Genomic DNA, 17,436 nt, shown 5'->3' on the forward strand with positions numbered 1-17,436 from the left:
TACAGTTACAATTTAAGATGAATTATTATGATACAACTGAAATTGTGAGTGCAAATATAGTAAACGCAAATATAACTTTTTAAATTTTATTTTTTTTGTTTCCGACAGCCAACATGGCGATGATAGTTCCATTCAGCCAAATTATTAAAAAGATTTTGGTGAAATATCATATTATATGACATTTTATTTATTTAATAACAAATAAGTATATATTTTTATATCATGTAATAATATTTTTTGTACGTAATAAATGTCTATTGTCGAAATAAAAAATACATACAGTTTTTGAACATCCAAACTCTTTGGCGGTGTCGTATGGATTACGGTCAGGTTTGACGACTAGTCTGTGATGATTCTCATGTCATGACGTCACGCGCCCCGATTGGCGTTTGCAGTCACGTGATACTGGGCATTATTTTAAATACTTTTGCTTATTTTTAATTAATTTATTACGCATATTTACACTTGCAAAATATGATTTTCAGCATTCTAATATTCCCTGCTATGGTAAAAACGTAACATGTTATATATTCGCGATTCATGACAACATGCCTATTGTGGAAAAAAAAAACACAACGACAGTCAAGAACGGAATTCTTAATTTGAATTTTTCAGGTTTTTGAGAGTCCATTGGTTGGAAAGCCCGTTCGAAATTGAACCTTATTTGCAATATAATAAGGTCGTATTTTGTAGATCTCTCTCATACTTATAGTAGGCTATTGAGATAAAATTAAATATCCCACAAAAATAAGCAAGCAGAATTAAACTTTGTGTCAAAGACATAAGTCATAAATTTCAATGCCAAAGTCTTAACTAAGGATGTTTCTCGCCTAATATGAATTGACCAGTGTAAGCATCAGTTAGCTAGCCCTAAGCAACCAAAGGTCAAGCTGCAGTTGAAAAACTAATAAAGATAAAGTTAAGCTTATAATTTTCCCGCCGTCTCCATGCTTCTTTAAGTTGGGTATTGACTGGTCAGCTGCCTGTTAGCTATAGTTTTCGCGAAAATCGCCAGGACAGAGGTGAAAATTTTTGTATGAAAACTTGCAACTTTAAATGCATTTTTTGACGAAACTATTGCAGTCTAAAATGAAGTCAAAATCAGTCCATCGACTCAATTTTTTGCAAGCTTTCTAATGGTACCCCACACGATTCTTACAAATGAAAAAAGTTTCAGCCTACCCCTTTCAACCCCCCAAATTTCCCCCTTTAATAAGAAATAAGCAGTTTTGACTTATTTACAATATGAGTGGTGGTAATTGCTATAACTGTTCCAAATTTTAGGTATCTATGTCAAACGGTCTCTGAGAAAAACGTATTTAACTGATTTGCAAGACCGAAGTGATCCCATAAGTGTTCCGTAAACAAAGTTTTGTACGGAACACTAAAAATGATTAAAGAATTACAGGGCAGGAAAATTTAAAATTAATTCCATAACACACTAGTGAATGTTTGGAAAAAATGTTTAATTATATTATTAAGAAGAAAAATCTTATGGGAAACATAATAATACTATATTTACTTCTAGTGTTGATGTGTAAAACGACCCACGTACAGATATATTAAACAAAATATACATTTTAAAGCTACGTATACATGCAAAATAGGCTCATACTAGCTAGTTACACATTACAATTATTGTAAGTAATATTACTTTACTGAAATGACCACACCATTTATCACTATGGTCTCACAGTTCTATGTCTTGCTTGTTTCCTTTTTACCCGGACTATCTGGAACCTAAGCTGGTGGTATAGAATAGCTGTAGTTTCTGTAAAAGTTTAGATATTTTTCAGTCTCAATGGCCTCTGGCAACATTCTGGAAATATATGGCTCCTCCTTGGCGAGAACCAGAGTCTTATCCATGTCATGCTCCCAGACCGCAGGCTTTAGTTGGCGGTGCTTGACATCATCAGCTATAATAATATGTTCTTGTACTCTAGTAGAAATGCTTTGCTTCGTCGGCCCGACATATGAAAGACTAGATTAGAAATTAGCTATTTACTCTCCTGAATTTTGTAGAGATTGCATTTTACAGGTCTCAGGAACTGTAGCATCTTCATAATCGACTTGAAATAGGTTTTAACCGTAGGACATCTCAAGACGTGCCAATAATTGGGATACTGAAGCGAGTTATGCATTTAATGGCGAGGAATTAAGTTTTGTAGATGGAGTACAGTCGACTCTCGTTAATACAAACCCGCGATAATTCGAACCTCTCTATAATTCGAAGTTATCACGAGTTCCCTAGAAAATCTCTTTATATTTCGAAATAATTCAATACATTTTTAAGCACTTGGTAATTCGAACAAAAAATCATCGCTACGTAACAAAACGACGCGTTAATTCGAACTCATAGGCGTCAAACACTCGACAATTCAAAGTTATCCGATTGCAGAGGTAAGTGTATGTACCCTACATTTTGAGACAAGTTCAAGTTCATCGTTGCACGAGCATTTGTTATTGTAAAATCATTTCCGGCACTAAGTATTTCTGATAAAAGAAAAGTTATTGATCAGTCTCAGCAATGTGCTTTCAAGCAAACTAATATTAGAGACTTCTTCCCAAAGACTAATAATTAATTCACATTATGTATGTGCAAGTAAATATATAGGTACCTCTAACCTTTTGATATTGTAAAAAATTTGCTGTTGATAAATTTTAATTGATTATTACTCAATAATTCCCGGACCCGGGTATGTCCTTAAAGGACCCGGGTATGTCCTTAAACTACGTCCAGGACCCGGATATGTCCTGAAACTACGTCCAAGACCACCGGTGGACGGGCAGCAGCGTCCCTCAAATTCGGTGTACTCGACTGCGATCGCCAACCCGCCTGCCAAGCGTGGCGATTATGGCATTCACCCCCCATCATGCAGAGCACAATCAAACCACGGCCCCGAGGTTCCGGCGACCCCCGGTGCTCTGGCTATGGTAGCGGTCAGGGCATTAGCGGGGTCAGGGGTGCTAAGAATCTCCGGCAAAGATCCGGCTACCCACCCCGACGAAGACTGGCCCTGGTAACACACAACATACGCACTATGAGGACTGACGAAAAGATCTGCGAGCTGGAAGAGGAACTGAGCAGGTTACACTGGGATATTGTAGGGTTATGCGAAGTCCGTAGAGAGGGGGAGGACACGACAACCCTGAAGTCTGGTAACTTGCTCTACCACCGGGAGGGCGACCAACAGTCCCAAGGTGGTGTCGGGTTTCTCGTTCACAAGTCCCTCATAAACAACATAATACCCATCGACAGTGTGTCGAGCAGGGTCGTATACCTAATACTCAGAATATCCAAAAGATATTCGCTGAAGGTCATTCAGGTATACGCACCGACCTCGTCACACTCCGATGATGAAGTAGAGGCTATGTATGAGGACGTAAGTAGGGCCATACATACTTCTAAAACCTACTTTACTGTTGTTATGGGGGACTTCAACGCAAAGTTGGGCAAGAGAAGCGGTGATGAGTTGAGAGTGGGGCAATTTGGGTATGGGCAACGGAACCCTAGGGGTCAGAGGCTGGCCGACTTTCTGGAGAGAGAGGAACTCTTCGTGATGAACTCTTTCTTCCAGAAGCCGCCTCACAGGAAATGGACCTGGATGAGTCCTGACGGTTCCACGAGAAACGAGATAGACTTCATCATGACCGACAAGAAACGGATATTCAGCGATGTCTCTGTGATCAACAGGGTAAAGACCGGTAGTGATCACCGAATCGTAAGAGGCTCACTGAATATCAATATTAAACTTGAAAGGTCCAGCCTGATGAAGTCTACGCTCCGACCTACTCGAGCCCATGTTCAAAACCCCGAAAGCTTTCAACTCGAGCTCTCTAACCGCTTTGCTTGCCTAGAGAACTTGGCTTCAGTGGACGAAATCAACGACGGGCTAGTGGAAACTGTCCACACAGTAGGGTCTAAGTTTTTTAGACCCCGCCGTAAAGATAGACCTCAGAAATTGACCGAGCAAACCTTAAACCTCATGGCTGAACGACGCTCGCTAAAGTTGCAGTCTCCCGATGACGCGAAGTCATATAGGCAACTCAATAGACGTATATCTAAGTCCTTGCGACATGATCTGCGTCTCTTTAATACGGTTAGTATCATGGAGTTGCTATTGAGCGAAACCAAGGCTCCAAAGTGTTCGCAAAGGACAAGTCTATTGGGCAAAGCCAGCTGACGAAGCTGAAACGGGAAGATGGCAGCATAGCGTCGAGCAAAGCGGAGGTTTTAGGCGAGATCGAGAGGTTCTATGGACAGTTATACACTTCGATCGCAAAGCCCGTCGACAGCTTGGTAGGAGATCCAAGAGCCAAGCTGTCCCGACATTATACCGAAGATATCCCGGACATCAGTCTGTACGAGATTAGGATGGCCCTGAAGCAGCTTAAGAACAACAAGGCGCCGGGCAAAGACGGAATCACTTCAGAGCTTCTCAGAGCAGGTGGAACACCGGTACTTAAAGTCCTCCAGAAGCTCTTTAATTCCGTCTTGTGCGAGGGCAAAACGCCTGAAACATGGAATAGAGGCGAGCGAGGTGGTGCTGTTTTTCAAAAAAGGTGATAACAGCCTATTGAAGAACTACAGACCCATCACGCTTCTGAGCCATGTCTATAAGCTGTTTTCAAGGGTCATCACGAACCGTCTCGAACACAGACTTGATGACTTCCAGCCTCCCGAACAAGCCGGGTTTCGAAAAGGCTATAGTACCATAGACCACATCCATACGCTGCGGCAAGTTATACAGAAGACCGAAGAGTATAACTTACCATTATGCTTAGCGTTTGTGGACTATGAGAAAGCCTTCGATTCGGTGGAAACATGGGCGGTGCTTGAGTCTCTTCAGCGATGCCATATTGACTATCGGTACATCGAAGTGTTGAAGTATTTGTATAGTAACGCCACCATGTCGGTCCGAGTACAGGAGCAGAGCACGAAGGCGATTCCATTGCAAAGAGGCGTAAGGCAGGGAGACGTTATCTCTCCGAAACTGTTTACTGCCGTAATGGAAGACACCTTCAAGCTCCTGGAATGGCAAGGACTTGGCATCAACATCAACGGCGAATACATCACTCACCTTCGGTTTGCCGACGATATCGTAGTCATGGCAAAGTCGATGGAGGAACTCAGCATGATGCTCGATGACCTCAACCGAGTTTCACAACGGGTGGGCTTGAAAATGAACATGGACAAGACGAAACTTATGTCAAATGCCAATGTTGTGCCCATCCCAGTCTCTGTTGGGAACTCGGTACTCGAAGTTGTTGACTCGTACATCTACCTAGGACAAGTAGTCCAATTAGGTAGGTCCAACTTCGAGAAGGAGGTCAACCGCCGAATCCAACTCGGTTGGGCAGCGTTCGGGAAACTACGTAATGTCTTTTCGTCCGACATACCTCAGTGCCTCAAGACGAAAGTCTTTAATCAATGTGTGTTACCAGCGATGACTTACGGCTCCGAAACGTGGTCTTTCACTATCGGCCTCATCTCAAAATTCAAAGTCGCTCAACGAGCTATGGAGAGGGCTATGCTCGGAGTTTCTCTGCGTGATCGAATCAGAAATGAGGAGATCCGTAGACGAACTAAAGTCACCGACATAGCTCACCGGATTAGCAAGCTGAAGTGGCAATGGGCAGGCCACATTGCGCGCAGAGAAGATGGCCGATGGGGTCGAAAAATGCTCGAGTGGAGACCACGGACTAGCAAACGCAGCGTAGGACGTCCACCCACAAGATGGACGGACGACCTTGTTAAAGCCGCCGGAAGACGCTGGATGCGGGTGGCTTCCAACCGGTACGAATGGAGGTCCAAGGGGGAGGCCTATGTTCAGCAGTGGACGTCTTATGGCTGAGATGATGATGATGACTCAATAATTCGAACTTTCATATTTGTTCTCTCAAAAATTTCGAACTACTTATTTGATGTTTCAAACTCTCGATAATTCGTAATATTTTGAAAGTCCCCTGAGTTTCGAATTAACGAGAGTCGACTGTACTAGAGGAAAGGTCGTGTTTAGGTCATCAGGTCGAGTATTATGAACAACTTTTTTCCCACAAGGACTACGTTAGACTTCAATATTATATTTAAATACAGATAGTGCCATTCACAATGAGGCGCACTAAACTTTAATAGCATGACAATGAGAATAAAAGCACGCGTGTTCGTAAATGAACATATATTTGTCCATCATATTTGACATCCTCTTAGAAAGTGACCTGGCTGAAAAAGAGTCAGATTGGGGCAAGGCAGATGTACAATCTACCTCTAGTAAAATTCCGTCATCGTCGTCTTTTTTGTAGTGTCCGACCGAAGGTTCGGTTTCGGTTTCGGTTTCGGCCAGTTTCGGCCATAAAATCATGTTTCGGCTATAGTTTCGGTTTCGGCCAAAAAACGGCCGAACCTTTCGGCCGTACCGAAACTTACGAAATGGTACTTCGGAATAAGACCAAAAGTTGGGGAATAAGTAGGACAACAATATTAATACCTACATATTATACTGATTCATGTATAGGTACAGAAATTAATTGGTTTATTATTTTAGAATAAACCAATTAATTGTTGAATTGTTTTACACAATTCCACTAATGAAGGGCGCCACTGGACGGTCGAGGCTGTCAATACCTATAACGCGCACACTGTCTAATTGTTTCGGAGTGAATGAGTGATTTTACCTCAATTTACTATTATTGGTTTGTGTTCCACATGTCCTCTACTTCAGCTTAGCCTTTGGCCTCGCTACGCCATGCTCGGCCTGCGGTCTCGCTTTTTAATACAATGGACATTGGTTGGAGTCTGTGCTCAACTACTTATCCTGAAGCCTGAAGCACGGCTTTGACTTCGCATGAAAGTTCGCCTCACTGGGGCACTTCGGACTTTCAGGCCCAGGTGAAGATTGGTACCATCAGGCCTTGCGATATTGTCAACAAAAAATTTCGCGCTCGCGTTATTGGTTGGTTTTTTGATTGACCCTGTATCTACATGTTAACTTGACTGGTGAGTGAATAGAGTTAGACCAAGAAAATTCTGCAATGATTTTGATATCATACGCAGTGCAACTAGTGCAAATGTTATTTATACGTCATAATTTCATAGAAGTTTTGACGTTTAAAATAGCAAGTGTTATTTTATCTGCGTGTGTTATCAAAATCGTTGCAGAATTATCTTGGTCTAACTCTAGTAATTTTCTTAAAAAACTGCTTAAGTAACATCAATTTCAAGGATATTGGGTGTTGAGTCCCATATATAAAAGGGGTTTTATGACATTTTTCCAGCGATTTTAACAAGTCTACAAAAGTTTCGGTTTCGGTTTCGGCCGAAACTAGCGCCTAAGCCGAACATTCGGTTTCGGTTTCAGTTTCGGCAAAAAAACATGTTTCGGTCGGACACTACTTTTTTGTTATCTCACTCTTCTGAGTCAGATGGTGGAACCACCTGAGACTAAAATATAAAAAAATGTATATATATACTTATGTATAATATAACCCCAACGCAACAATAGCCTATAAAACGACAATAAATGAAAAAAAAGTATATACCCTAAGTATGGCAATGTCCGTTTTCTGTCACAATCTTGTCTCCGCACAAGCTGGCACTGTTCGTTTTTTAGGACGTGCTAAATGGTACTTTGTTACCAGTACTATCGACAATGTCACAAAAATGGGACAAGATTTATTTCGCAATTTTTGACTTAGAATTAATCTATGATTTAATGAGCTTTATATAAAATAACAATGTCTAACTCATCTAGTAATAATATCAACGCAAAGGATAAACACTGTTTATCCTTTATATAAATGATATTTTCTCCGCCACGCCTGCTGCTCAGTGCGACCTCATATGCTATGCAGACGATACAGTGGCTATCTTCTACGGGAAATCCTGGAGCGATACTCTGCGGAAAGCTGAAGTGGGTATGTCCGACATGAAACGCTGGTTAGACAATAATCTTCTCTCTCTGAACCTAAAGAAAACCAAATATATTTGTTTTCACAAAACCAAAGCTTCTGAGCCAAGGCTAGCCACGGCCCTTCATATCAAGTGTGCTACTGGTCTATCATCGAATGACCCCTGCAATTCGATCAGCCGAACGAATTGCATTCGATATTTGGGTGTTGAAGTTGATCAGCACTTCTCATTTAAGCAACACATAAGTTCACTTTCACAGCGAGTGAGAAAATTAATTTATGTTATGCGCCTACTTCGGCATTCCGCTGATAACCGAGTCCTGCGTCAGGTCTACATTGCCTTATGTCAGTCTATACTGGGGTATTGTATATCAGTATGGGGCGGAGCTGGTACCACCACGATGCTCGGGTTGGAAAGGGCACAAAGAGCTGTTCTCAAGGTAACGTACAAAAAGCCCTACCAACATCCTACAGACCAACTTTTCTCTGAAACCCAATTACTTTCAGTTCGTCAATTATTCGTCTGCAGAGTCGCCATGCTGATGCACAAACTCACGCTTAACTCCCCCACATACGCAGCATTACATCGCAAAAGGGTTTTTCGTGTCCCACAAAGTTTGACAAAAACATCTTACTCGCGACGCTACCCACAGTTTCTACATCCATATATTTATAACCAAATATTAAAAGCTTTCAACGTCCAAACATTATCTCTCAAAGAACTGCTGTACACCCTTAAGAAATGGTTTTAACCCTTTGACCGCCGTTGGCATGTATACAAGACAACGATAGAACGATACACTGGCGCCGCTGTCTTGTATACAAGACACAAATTCAACCGCTCGGTAAATGTGAAAAAACATCAATTCTAGCATTTTTTACACTCGTGTTAATGTTTTAGGTCTTTGATTTTTAAAATAATTGCATTCAAAGCAGATAAATAAATCCATTCTTTTATAATAAGGCAATCAAAAAAATTGCTCCAGTTTTCAACGTTTTTCATGTTCCTCGTCGCCGTTGTCTTGTATACAAGACAGCTAGGGATGGGAATGTTAACTCGATATGAGAATATTAGAGATGCAACGGATAGTTGTTTGGCCGGATACCGGACCATCGGCCGAATATCCGGTATCCGGTCGCCGAATATTAGGACAGCGGAGCTGCACCTACATTTCGGTTTTTCAGGTGCGCATTCTGCAGTTTTAACCTGTTTCTAAGTGAACGTTCGCGCGGACACATTTCTAGGTTCGAAATGAGTGCGCGTGCAAGTCAGTGGAATATCTAAATTGTTTTAAAATAATAAACAAGTACGATTATGACCATGACTGTTTCTTAAATCCAATTTTTTTACTCCGAAATCAAGCAATGGTACTGTCCGGTATCCGGCCGGATAATAGGGCACTATCCGGTATCCGGCCGGATATTAAAATACTGGCCTGATAGGCCGGATACCGGATAGTAACCGAATATCCGGCGCATCTCTAGAGAATATTCAAAATAAACATCAAGTGGCCAATCTGGTTTTATTTAAGCATTTGAACACCTGTTAAATGCCAATTGGTGATAACTAGTAACTAGAATACGTTAAACGAGAGAGAGACAGGCATAACTATAGCTGGAGTTCAGGGAACTTGTTCAGCTGTCCATAGTAGAGTCAGATAAGTAAATCTGTCCTTGTGGTCTATTTGCAGAACAAATGATTCATTTTGAGATGATAGTGTAGTGGGGAGTGATACCCTGCAGTGATCGCTTCGCACAAGAATGGTACCTACAGGCGGACGCTCGGACTAGTCAGTGTCGCCTAACTATGAGAATGTTATGTATTTGAAATTGACGAAAAATTATTATGGTAGGGGTGTAATACGGGAACTGACAAGCTCTTCTAAGGAACATGTCGAATGTGAAACATGCATTCCCGAACATTTCTGATCCCCACCCTTTTCCAATATTATTGTTCTTCACTCATTGACAATTCAACCCACGTGTCATTTTCCCCAATGCAGTTCCGGTACATTTATATTATCGACACACGATGCGCGGCTCTAACCTAACGCTTATAAAGTTTACGTACCGACAAGCGCTTACGCCGTTGACCTAGAGACTATTATTACTTAATCCGCGCGGAAACGGTCCTTGTCGGTCTGCACTGCGGGCAGTCCATGCGCGCCGTTGTCATGTATACAAGACTTCTCGTAGAGCCTAGGTGATATTACGTCATAAATCGATATTGTTTAGTGGTTGTTTTTAATGATAAAGACCTTTATTTTTAACATTGTCGTGTGTAAAAAATATGTTAATTTTTGGCATTCTCGAAATAAATTAAAGTTGGTTAAGAACAAAGCCAAATTGAGAAGATTTTTACCATAAATTGTAAATATCGATATCACAATTTGCAATCCCTAAACTTTTTATTAGTTGTTTACTTAAAATTTACTCTGGCGTGTGAGTGAGCGTCTTTGCGGACTAGGTCCGGCGGCCAAAAGGTCTCTCTTTCCTACAAGGCCACCGAAGACATACTAAAACCCTTGCAATAACGCACCGCATACACAGGATCACTCTCTCTCACACACTCACACACACACACACATACATACACACACACACACATTCACACACACACATACACACACACACATAAACCCGGAGCATATCTGTACACATTTCTTTCTTCTTTGTGTTTATTAATCTTTGATATAAGTAGTACATATTAGTAGTAGTTAGTAGTGTATTTTACTTTTAAGTAAGTATCAGACCTGTATCCTACGCATCTTGTTGGTAAATCTTATGTTCAATGCCCCACAGTCCTCACGACACAGGTTCGACCTAGTGTGAGGGCTATTGTTTGTTCTAAGAAGCTGTTGTACATATTCTATAGTTAATCTTAATTTAATTACTAAGGTTTCAAGTCATGTCAATTTGGAAAATAAATATATTTGTATTGTATAAAGAAAACACTTTGGCTATTTACTTTATATTCTTTGGCGTCAGGAACACACTCCGTCGCAAATTCAGCGAATTTCAAATTTCAACTGTCGCCTGCGCATAAACCGAATTTTGTCTGATATTGTCAAAAAGTACAATTCTCGCACTTTCTTTAACGTACTTCCTTTTCTAGCCTGCACTTAGTGTTTAAACTTGGAGCCACATTTAGTACCTGTACTAAAAAAGTGACAGAAACGGTTTAAGGGTTAATAATTGTTACATATTTGCTGTGACTTTTTTTTCAAAAGTGTTTTTCAATAAAGAGACACATCAAGATACCTTTTTTTCTTAGGAAAAAAACGAACTATATATGGTAATACATAATAATAATAATGATGTAGTAGTGAAGTATTACCTACACCACTACATCACATTTAAATATAGTTTGCACATCAACCTGGCCTCGTCTGATAGTGGCGATGCCAGGACGATGTTGCAACTACCTATGTTGGTGGTTTTTATAAATGTCATGTCACTCCTCAGCGCCTCATTACGGACACATTCCATCAACACATGGTGAACATCTTCTATTTTATCGCACTCTTGGCAATTTGGTGAAGCCGCTAGTTTCATCAGGTGCTTAAATTTGTTTGATGGAATGTGCCTGGAACGAAGTCTGAGGATGAGTATTAGATCTCATTACGGGGGTGACATTGTCACTGCGTGACAAAACCCCTTAAAAAAAAAAAAGATTAAAAAAAATATATATGGTAATACATATAATAAAATAATCATTCAAACTTATCAATTAATTAATAAAATATCAGTTAGTCATGACATAAATTAATTCAAGATTTAATAATTAATTTATAATATTGGGTGAAATTGTATGTATGTTGTATTTTATCATTATAATTGATTGCTTATTTATTTCTTAGTTTTTAGGTCTGTATTTATTATTAATTTTAAATTATTATAGTTTTACCCCTTATTCATAAACGTTTACTAAAGTTGACAAGCCGATAATAATTGTTTGTCCCTTTCCGATGTATTTGGTATGATGGAAAGTGACAAACAATTGTTACAAACAATTATTATCGGCTTGTCAACTTTAGTAAACGTGACTAAGGGGGTTAATGTTTAATGACATTTTGTAAAATAATGTATTAAAAATTTCCACTCTTAAAGATAACATAATATAATAAACTCACGTTTCTCAACTTAAAGAATATGGAAATAAACCAAAAAAAAAATTCATGATTGTAACATCAACAAATACATAGAAATAATAAAAAGTTAATTAAATTATTTAGTCAATTTATTATATAGTCTATTTTACAATACGATTTTAATATAACGATGAAGACATACCGCCAAACGTGAAATAGATGTTGTTGTGTCCTCACCTCACCATAATCAAATTCAAACTAATAAAGAGAGTAGAGTGCAGCAGTGGCTAACACTTGTACATGGAGAGCTATTAAGAAATTAAATATTGCTAAAATATGTTGTATTTAATATAGTAGTTTAGATATCACAACCTAAAAATCGTAAACGTATATAATAGCCTTAAGCCATAGTTATTAACTTAGATTTAAGTTATATTGCAGTGCCCTACAGGGTTTCATACCTGAACCAATATGATGTACCAACCTATGTAATAAACTATGAAAGCAATAAATACAACGATTACTGATTACTGAAAAAACTCAATGAATAATTGCAAATTGTTGAATGGATTTCGAGTCACGTATATTGAGAAAATTCATTCAAATAAACAATATATACTTTTGGGTATGTAGGGTGGTTTGCAAATAAGGAGCACGTGTGGACTTGTGGAGGATCTGGTTATGTGTGTGTACGTACTGCAGGAGCCGCCTCGGCCAGCGCGCGCGCCCAGCCCGCCTCCTCGCGCTTCGCCGCCTCCACCATCGCTCACTCGCACCCGTCTGCTGACTGCTCAGACTAGTACTTGTCTATCAACTAACTCACATAAACCCGCTTTAAATGAAACAATGGCTGTTTATGAAATTACTCATAAAATGAAGCAGTTCTTATTTTTAATTTCATCAACGCCCTCCGATTTATAAAAACATTGGATTGAAATGTTGAGAAGGATGACGCAAACAATACAAATCATACACATATACATGAATCATACAAATCTAATTTGACAGTGACACTGACAATCAGCTGGGAAATCATTCAGGATACATTTAAATCTACTGTCTCATGAGGCTCACATTTTTACAAGACTGATGTCTGATAAGATATAGATGGTCAAGCAGATCTAAAGCCAAGCGCGCATCACGATTTTTTGTCGCGCGATAATTTAGTCGCAGAAATGTAACGTATGGGTTTATATGGCGGTGCGCGCATATGCGACAAAAAAATCGCAGCGATTTTAAAATTGTGATTTGTTACATTTTTCCGCGACAGCGCGCGACGCGATTGTCGCAAAGTGAATTGCAGCATACGAAGCTGTATGGCCCCGCGCGCACTGCGATAATAAAATCGCAGCCGGGACCTCAGTCGGCATTTCGCTCTCCAAGCGTCAACATATCGGAACCTGCTTCTAGACGCTAGATGTTGACCGTTTAATTATAGAAATAGAAGGAGATCACCTTTGTGGTATAAATACTCAGTCATACAGCGATTGCATATTGTTTCACGACAAGCGACTGGTACGACATCCATGTCGAGAATAAACAAATCGTCGACTTTTTCATCGCAGTGCGCGCACTGAATTTTCTGCGATAAATTACAGCGCGATTCTAAAATCGTGTCGCAAAAATTAAAATCGTGGTGCGCGCTTGGCGTTATCCGTAGAAAGAGACTGTAAATTTGAAAAATGTAGGCGCGCAGGGATATCGTCTCATAGAAAATTTGAATTTGGCGCTTTTTTCTACTGACATGATTTGCTTGACCATATATAATATAAAGTATTATAAACCAACTAAGTCTATTTCAATAGAACTTGCTAACTATGTAAACAAACAAAGTAACTTTGTTTTATCACTGTTTCTCTTTGAATTTTCACACCACTTCATCAAATACCATTGAAACCATACACATATACACTATTGAAACGGTCCGTTCCGTAAAATACATAAATATATAACTGTATCTTGGATATTTCATTAAAAGTTTAAAATGGTTTCATAAGTTAGGTTATTAGGACCAGATGGAATGACGGTTTTGTTTCTTTTAAATTCTATAATTGTCTATGATGGGTAGTGTTGTGACTAAAGTTTGTGATATAAACCCGCTACCCACTACCCAACCCACGCTATGTACCTACCGCCGCGGTTATAAAATACATCAATACATGCTTCTTAAGTACTAATTTTGTCTTCTGATCGTGATTAAACAAATTAAAAATAAGTAACTACTTGTTTTTTACTTTTGGTATTTTATTATTCGATATGGTTTGACATTAGTAAAGTAGTAAGTAGGAGTCTTGCCCATCACTAGTAAATTCTTCATTCAGAGACAATTTCAATATGGCGGTTTGTTTACATAGTTAGCAAGTTCTATTGAAATAGACTTTAATCATTGATACTCAAAGTCAAATAATACTAGTTAGTGGGGTAATAAGCCGAAACTGAAATTGTGCAAGATTTTTAGTTCAACGTTTTTATCAATAACTAGATCCAACTGGTTGACATTCATGACAATTCTTTGTGTTTGACATTTATTAATAGATTTAATAGTTCTAACCTCAAAAATATTGAAATAGTGACCAGTTTTCTTCGCAAGAAGTTATTACATTTGTTATAAATTAATCTATTACTTAAGATAATAATATGGCAAAACCTGCAAACAAGGCAGGGAAGAAGTCGAGCGAGGAGGTGTTCGCCGGTTTCCAAACCCTGCGCGCCGAACAACGGCAGCTCGCCAACAAAATCTCGGAGCTGGAAATGGACTTAAACGAGCACAAGTGAGTCATTTTACATCTTTAGTCGTAAATTCTTTATCGTTTACGTTCATTTCTAATGAGAATTGATAGGGGAGATCCATCGTGTTCTCAGTATCTCAACTTCTCGTAGCAGGTGTTCCTCACGTCTAATAAGTTGAGGCTCAGTCAATGATGGCTCATATGTAACATGCATTACTATTTTCAGATTTCCTCTTCCTCGGTTCACCAGGGGCCGAAGAAGGATGGATTGGTGTTATATTCATTTTGTATTATATTCACGTACTTCAGGATTGTAGTGGAGACGCTGAAAGGCGTGGAGGCAGACCGGCGCTGCTTCCGCATGGTGGGCGGCGTGCTGCTGGAGCGCACGGCGGGCGCCGCGCTCGCCGAGCTCGAGGCCAACCTGCAGCGCCTGCCGCAGGCCCTCGCTGCGCTCAACGACCAACTTGCTAACAAGGTCCATACACCGCTACATAAATGTTTATTATAAAACATTATAGTAACAAGTTTTGAACTATCTTTTGACACAGGAAACAGCAACAAAAATTTGCAAGTGCAATGCAAACTGTTAAATTATTCAGTAGTACATTGTGCAACGAAGGTAGTAAGTAAAATTTTGCAAACAAGGTTTTTTAGATCACATACTCGAGAATTAAATACTCGAGCTTGCAATATCTTTACCCGCAAGGTTAAAGTTGACGAAACAGAAATAAGCCAATCTTGTTCAAACTTGTTTGAGAGATCGTTATTTTATATTTAATTTATATTTATTAAAGCCTTTATTTTTCCTTAAATAGTTTTACATAAAGAAGTTTTCTAATAATATTGTTGTTCATTTTACTATATTAAGGACCCCTGTTGGGTTTGGCCTCCTCCATATCTTTCCACCTTTCTCGGTCTTTAGCCTAGACACATGGTAGGCCGGCCACATAGGAAGATTGACAGATGACAGATGGACCAACAAAGTCACAAAGTGACCAGGACCCCATAGCAAAAGGAAGGTGGGAAAACCCATAACAAGATGGTCCAGGGATATCATATCATAGCCACAGCTGGAGAAAATTGGCTAATCAAGGCTGAGAGATCGTTACTCTTTATATTTCGTCAATGTTACACACAATGTTTTTCATCACGCTTTTAAAGAATAAAACTACATTTTAAGCAAAATTACATTTCACACATTTGTCCACCATATATTATAATCATTAGGGTTCCGTACCCAAAGGGTAAAACGGGACCCTATTACTAAGACTTCGCTGTCCGTCCGTCCGTCCGTCTGTCCGTCTGTCACCAGGCTGTATCTCACGAACCGTGATAGCCAGACAGTTGAAATTTTCACAAGCTTTAGGTACACAAGTATCTTTGTTAACACATTCACTGTCAGGAGGCGTGGCCTACGAACAAACCGCTGCACTTGCGTAAAATAGCACTGTTACTGCACATGTCTGAGGACCAGTCTGGCCTAGTGGGTAGTGACTCTGCCTGTGAAGCCGATGGTCCTGGGTTCGAATCCCAGTAAGGGCATTTATTTGTGTGATGACACAGATATTTGTTCCTGAGTCATGGTTGTTTTCTATGTACCTATTTAAGTACATATTTATATATTATTTATATTGTTGTCTGAGTACCCACAACACAAGCCTTCTTGAACTTACTGTGGGACTTGGTCAATCTGTGTAAGAATATCCTATAATATTTATTTATGTATGATGAAAAATTCATGACATATTGTGTTTTTTTGTTATAGGGCCAGGAAATAAATGCTTATATCGAGACCCACGACATCCGCCTGCAGCGCGGCGCCACCACCGCACCCGCGCCCGCGCCCGAGGCACCCTCCTCGCAACAGAACAATGTGCTGGTCGCCAGCGGCTGAGCCACCACCCCCCATCACAGTGCTTACATCTTCACTTTGTTGTAATAAAAGTTACTGAAACTGTATAGACTGTGAATACCTGATGTGGTAAATCTGCTCATTGCCAGTTTCAGGCACTATTAAGCTGCAAATTAACAAGTTTCAGATATTTTACTAATAATTGTGTGGGCTCAAATACCATCTACATTGTGTAGGTTGTAAAAGCTCTTGATAGATTTACTTCATTTTCCAATTAACAGTTTCTTCTTTTAAATTATGCATCAGAAAAATGTAACAAACCCGAAATGATTCTAAATTACATATTAGTAAGTAGTAATCTTCAATCTTCTTTTGGTCTAAAATAAACCAACTATTCAAATTGATTGAGCTTAAAAAGTAAGTATCAAATTAAAATTGATTTATATTTAAGTTGTATGAATTAAACATATTTTATAAACTTTATTTTTAATATAAACAAATTCAATCTTATGCACCCTTTATCCTCAGTCCTCACCCCTTTACCACAATTATATATTTTTCAAGGATCTAGGTATAGGGGCATTTCACGTGAAGCGGACAGGGTAAAATGGTCGAGGTTTCCGATTTCGGTTATATTCGAGTATGTTACACATGTATAAGTTCTCGACACGACAATAAATATTTTTACAATTGGAAGCCTATTTCACAAATTAGGGGTCTTAGAAGATTTGACTAAAGGGGAGATTTATACTTCTTCAAATGCCACGACTCGCTTAGTGGATATATATTGAACCAAACTAACTGCTACATTTTATACACCATTAAGTAACCTTTATTACCTCATATTTCGATT

At 39.4% G+C, this 17,436-nt stretch overlaps 2 protein-coding genes across 2 annotated transcripts in view; one reads left to right on the forward strand and one right to left on the reverse strand.

Annotated features, from left to right (window-relative positions):
• Nucleotides 1-12,960, reverse strand: part of LOC134668053 (exocyst complex component 1) — a 32,574-nt gene extending 19,614 nt beyond the window's left edge. The window contains exon 1 of the mRNA XM_063525500.1: nt 12,697-12,960. Within this exon, the coding sequence (XP_063381570.1) occupies nt 12,697-12,762 (66 nt within the window). The 5' untranslated portion in view covers nt 12,763-12,960. The remainder of the gene's footprint in view (nt 1-12,696) is intronic.
• Nucleotides 12,961-14,542: 1,582 nt separating this feature from the next.
• LOC134668272 (prefoldin subunit 2) lies at nt 14,543-17,061 on the forward strand. Its single transcript, XM_063525756.1, has 3 exons — nt 14,543-14,770; nt 15,038-15,206; nt 16,497-17,061. The coding sequence occupies exons 1-3, from the start codon at nt 14,637-14,639 to the stop codon at nt 16,623-16,625; spliced, it is 432 nt and encodes a 143-aa protein (XP_063381826.1). The 5' UTR covers nt 14,543-14,636; the 3' UTR covers nt 16,626-17,061.
• Nucleotides 17,062-17,436: the final 375 nt, after the last annotated feature.

Source organism: Cydia fagiglandana, chromosome 10 (genome assembly GCF_963556715.1).
Source record: "Cydia fagiglandana chromosome 10, ilCydFagi1.1, whole genome shotgun sequence".
NCBI classification, from domain to species: domain Eukaryota; kingdom Metazoa; phylum Arthropoda; class Insecta; order Lepidoptera; family Tortricidae; genus Cydia; species Cydia fagiglandana.

Coding starts and splice junctions, on each gene's coding strand:
- LOC134668272 (XM_063525756.1), top strand. CDS start 14,637: ATGGCAAAACCTGCAAACAAGGCAGGGAAGAAGTCGAGCGAGGAGGTG. Junction 14,771..15,037: donor ATGGACTTAAACGAGCACAA/GTGAGTCATTTT, acceptor CACGTACTTCAG/GATTGTAGTGGAGACGCTGA. Junction 15,207..16,496: donor ACGACCAACTTGCTAACAAG/GTCCATACACCG, acceptor TTTTTGTTATAG/GGCCAGGAAATAAATGCTTA.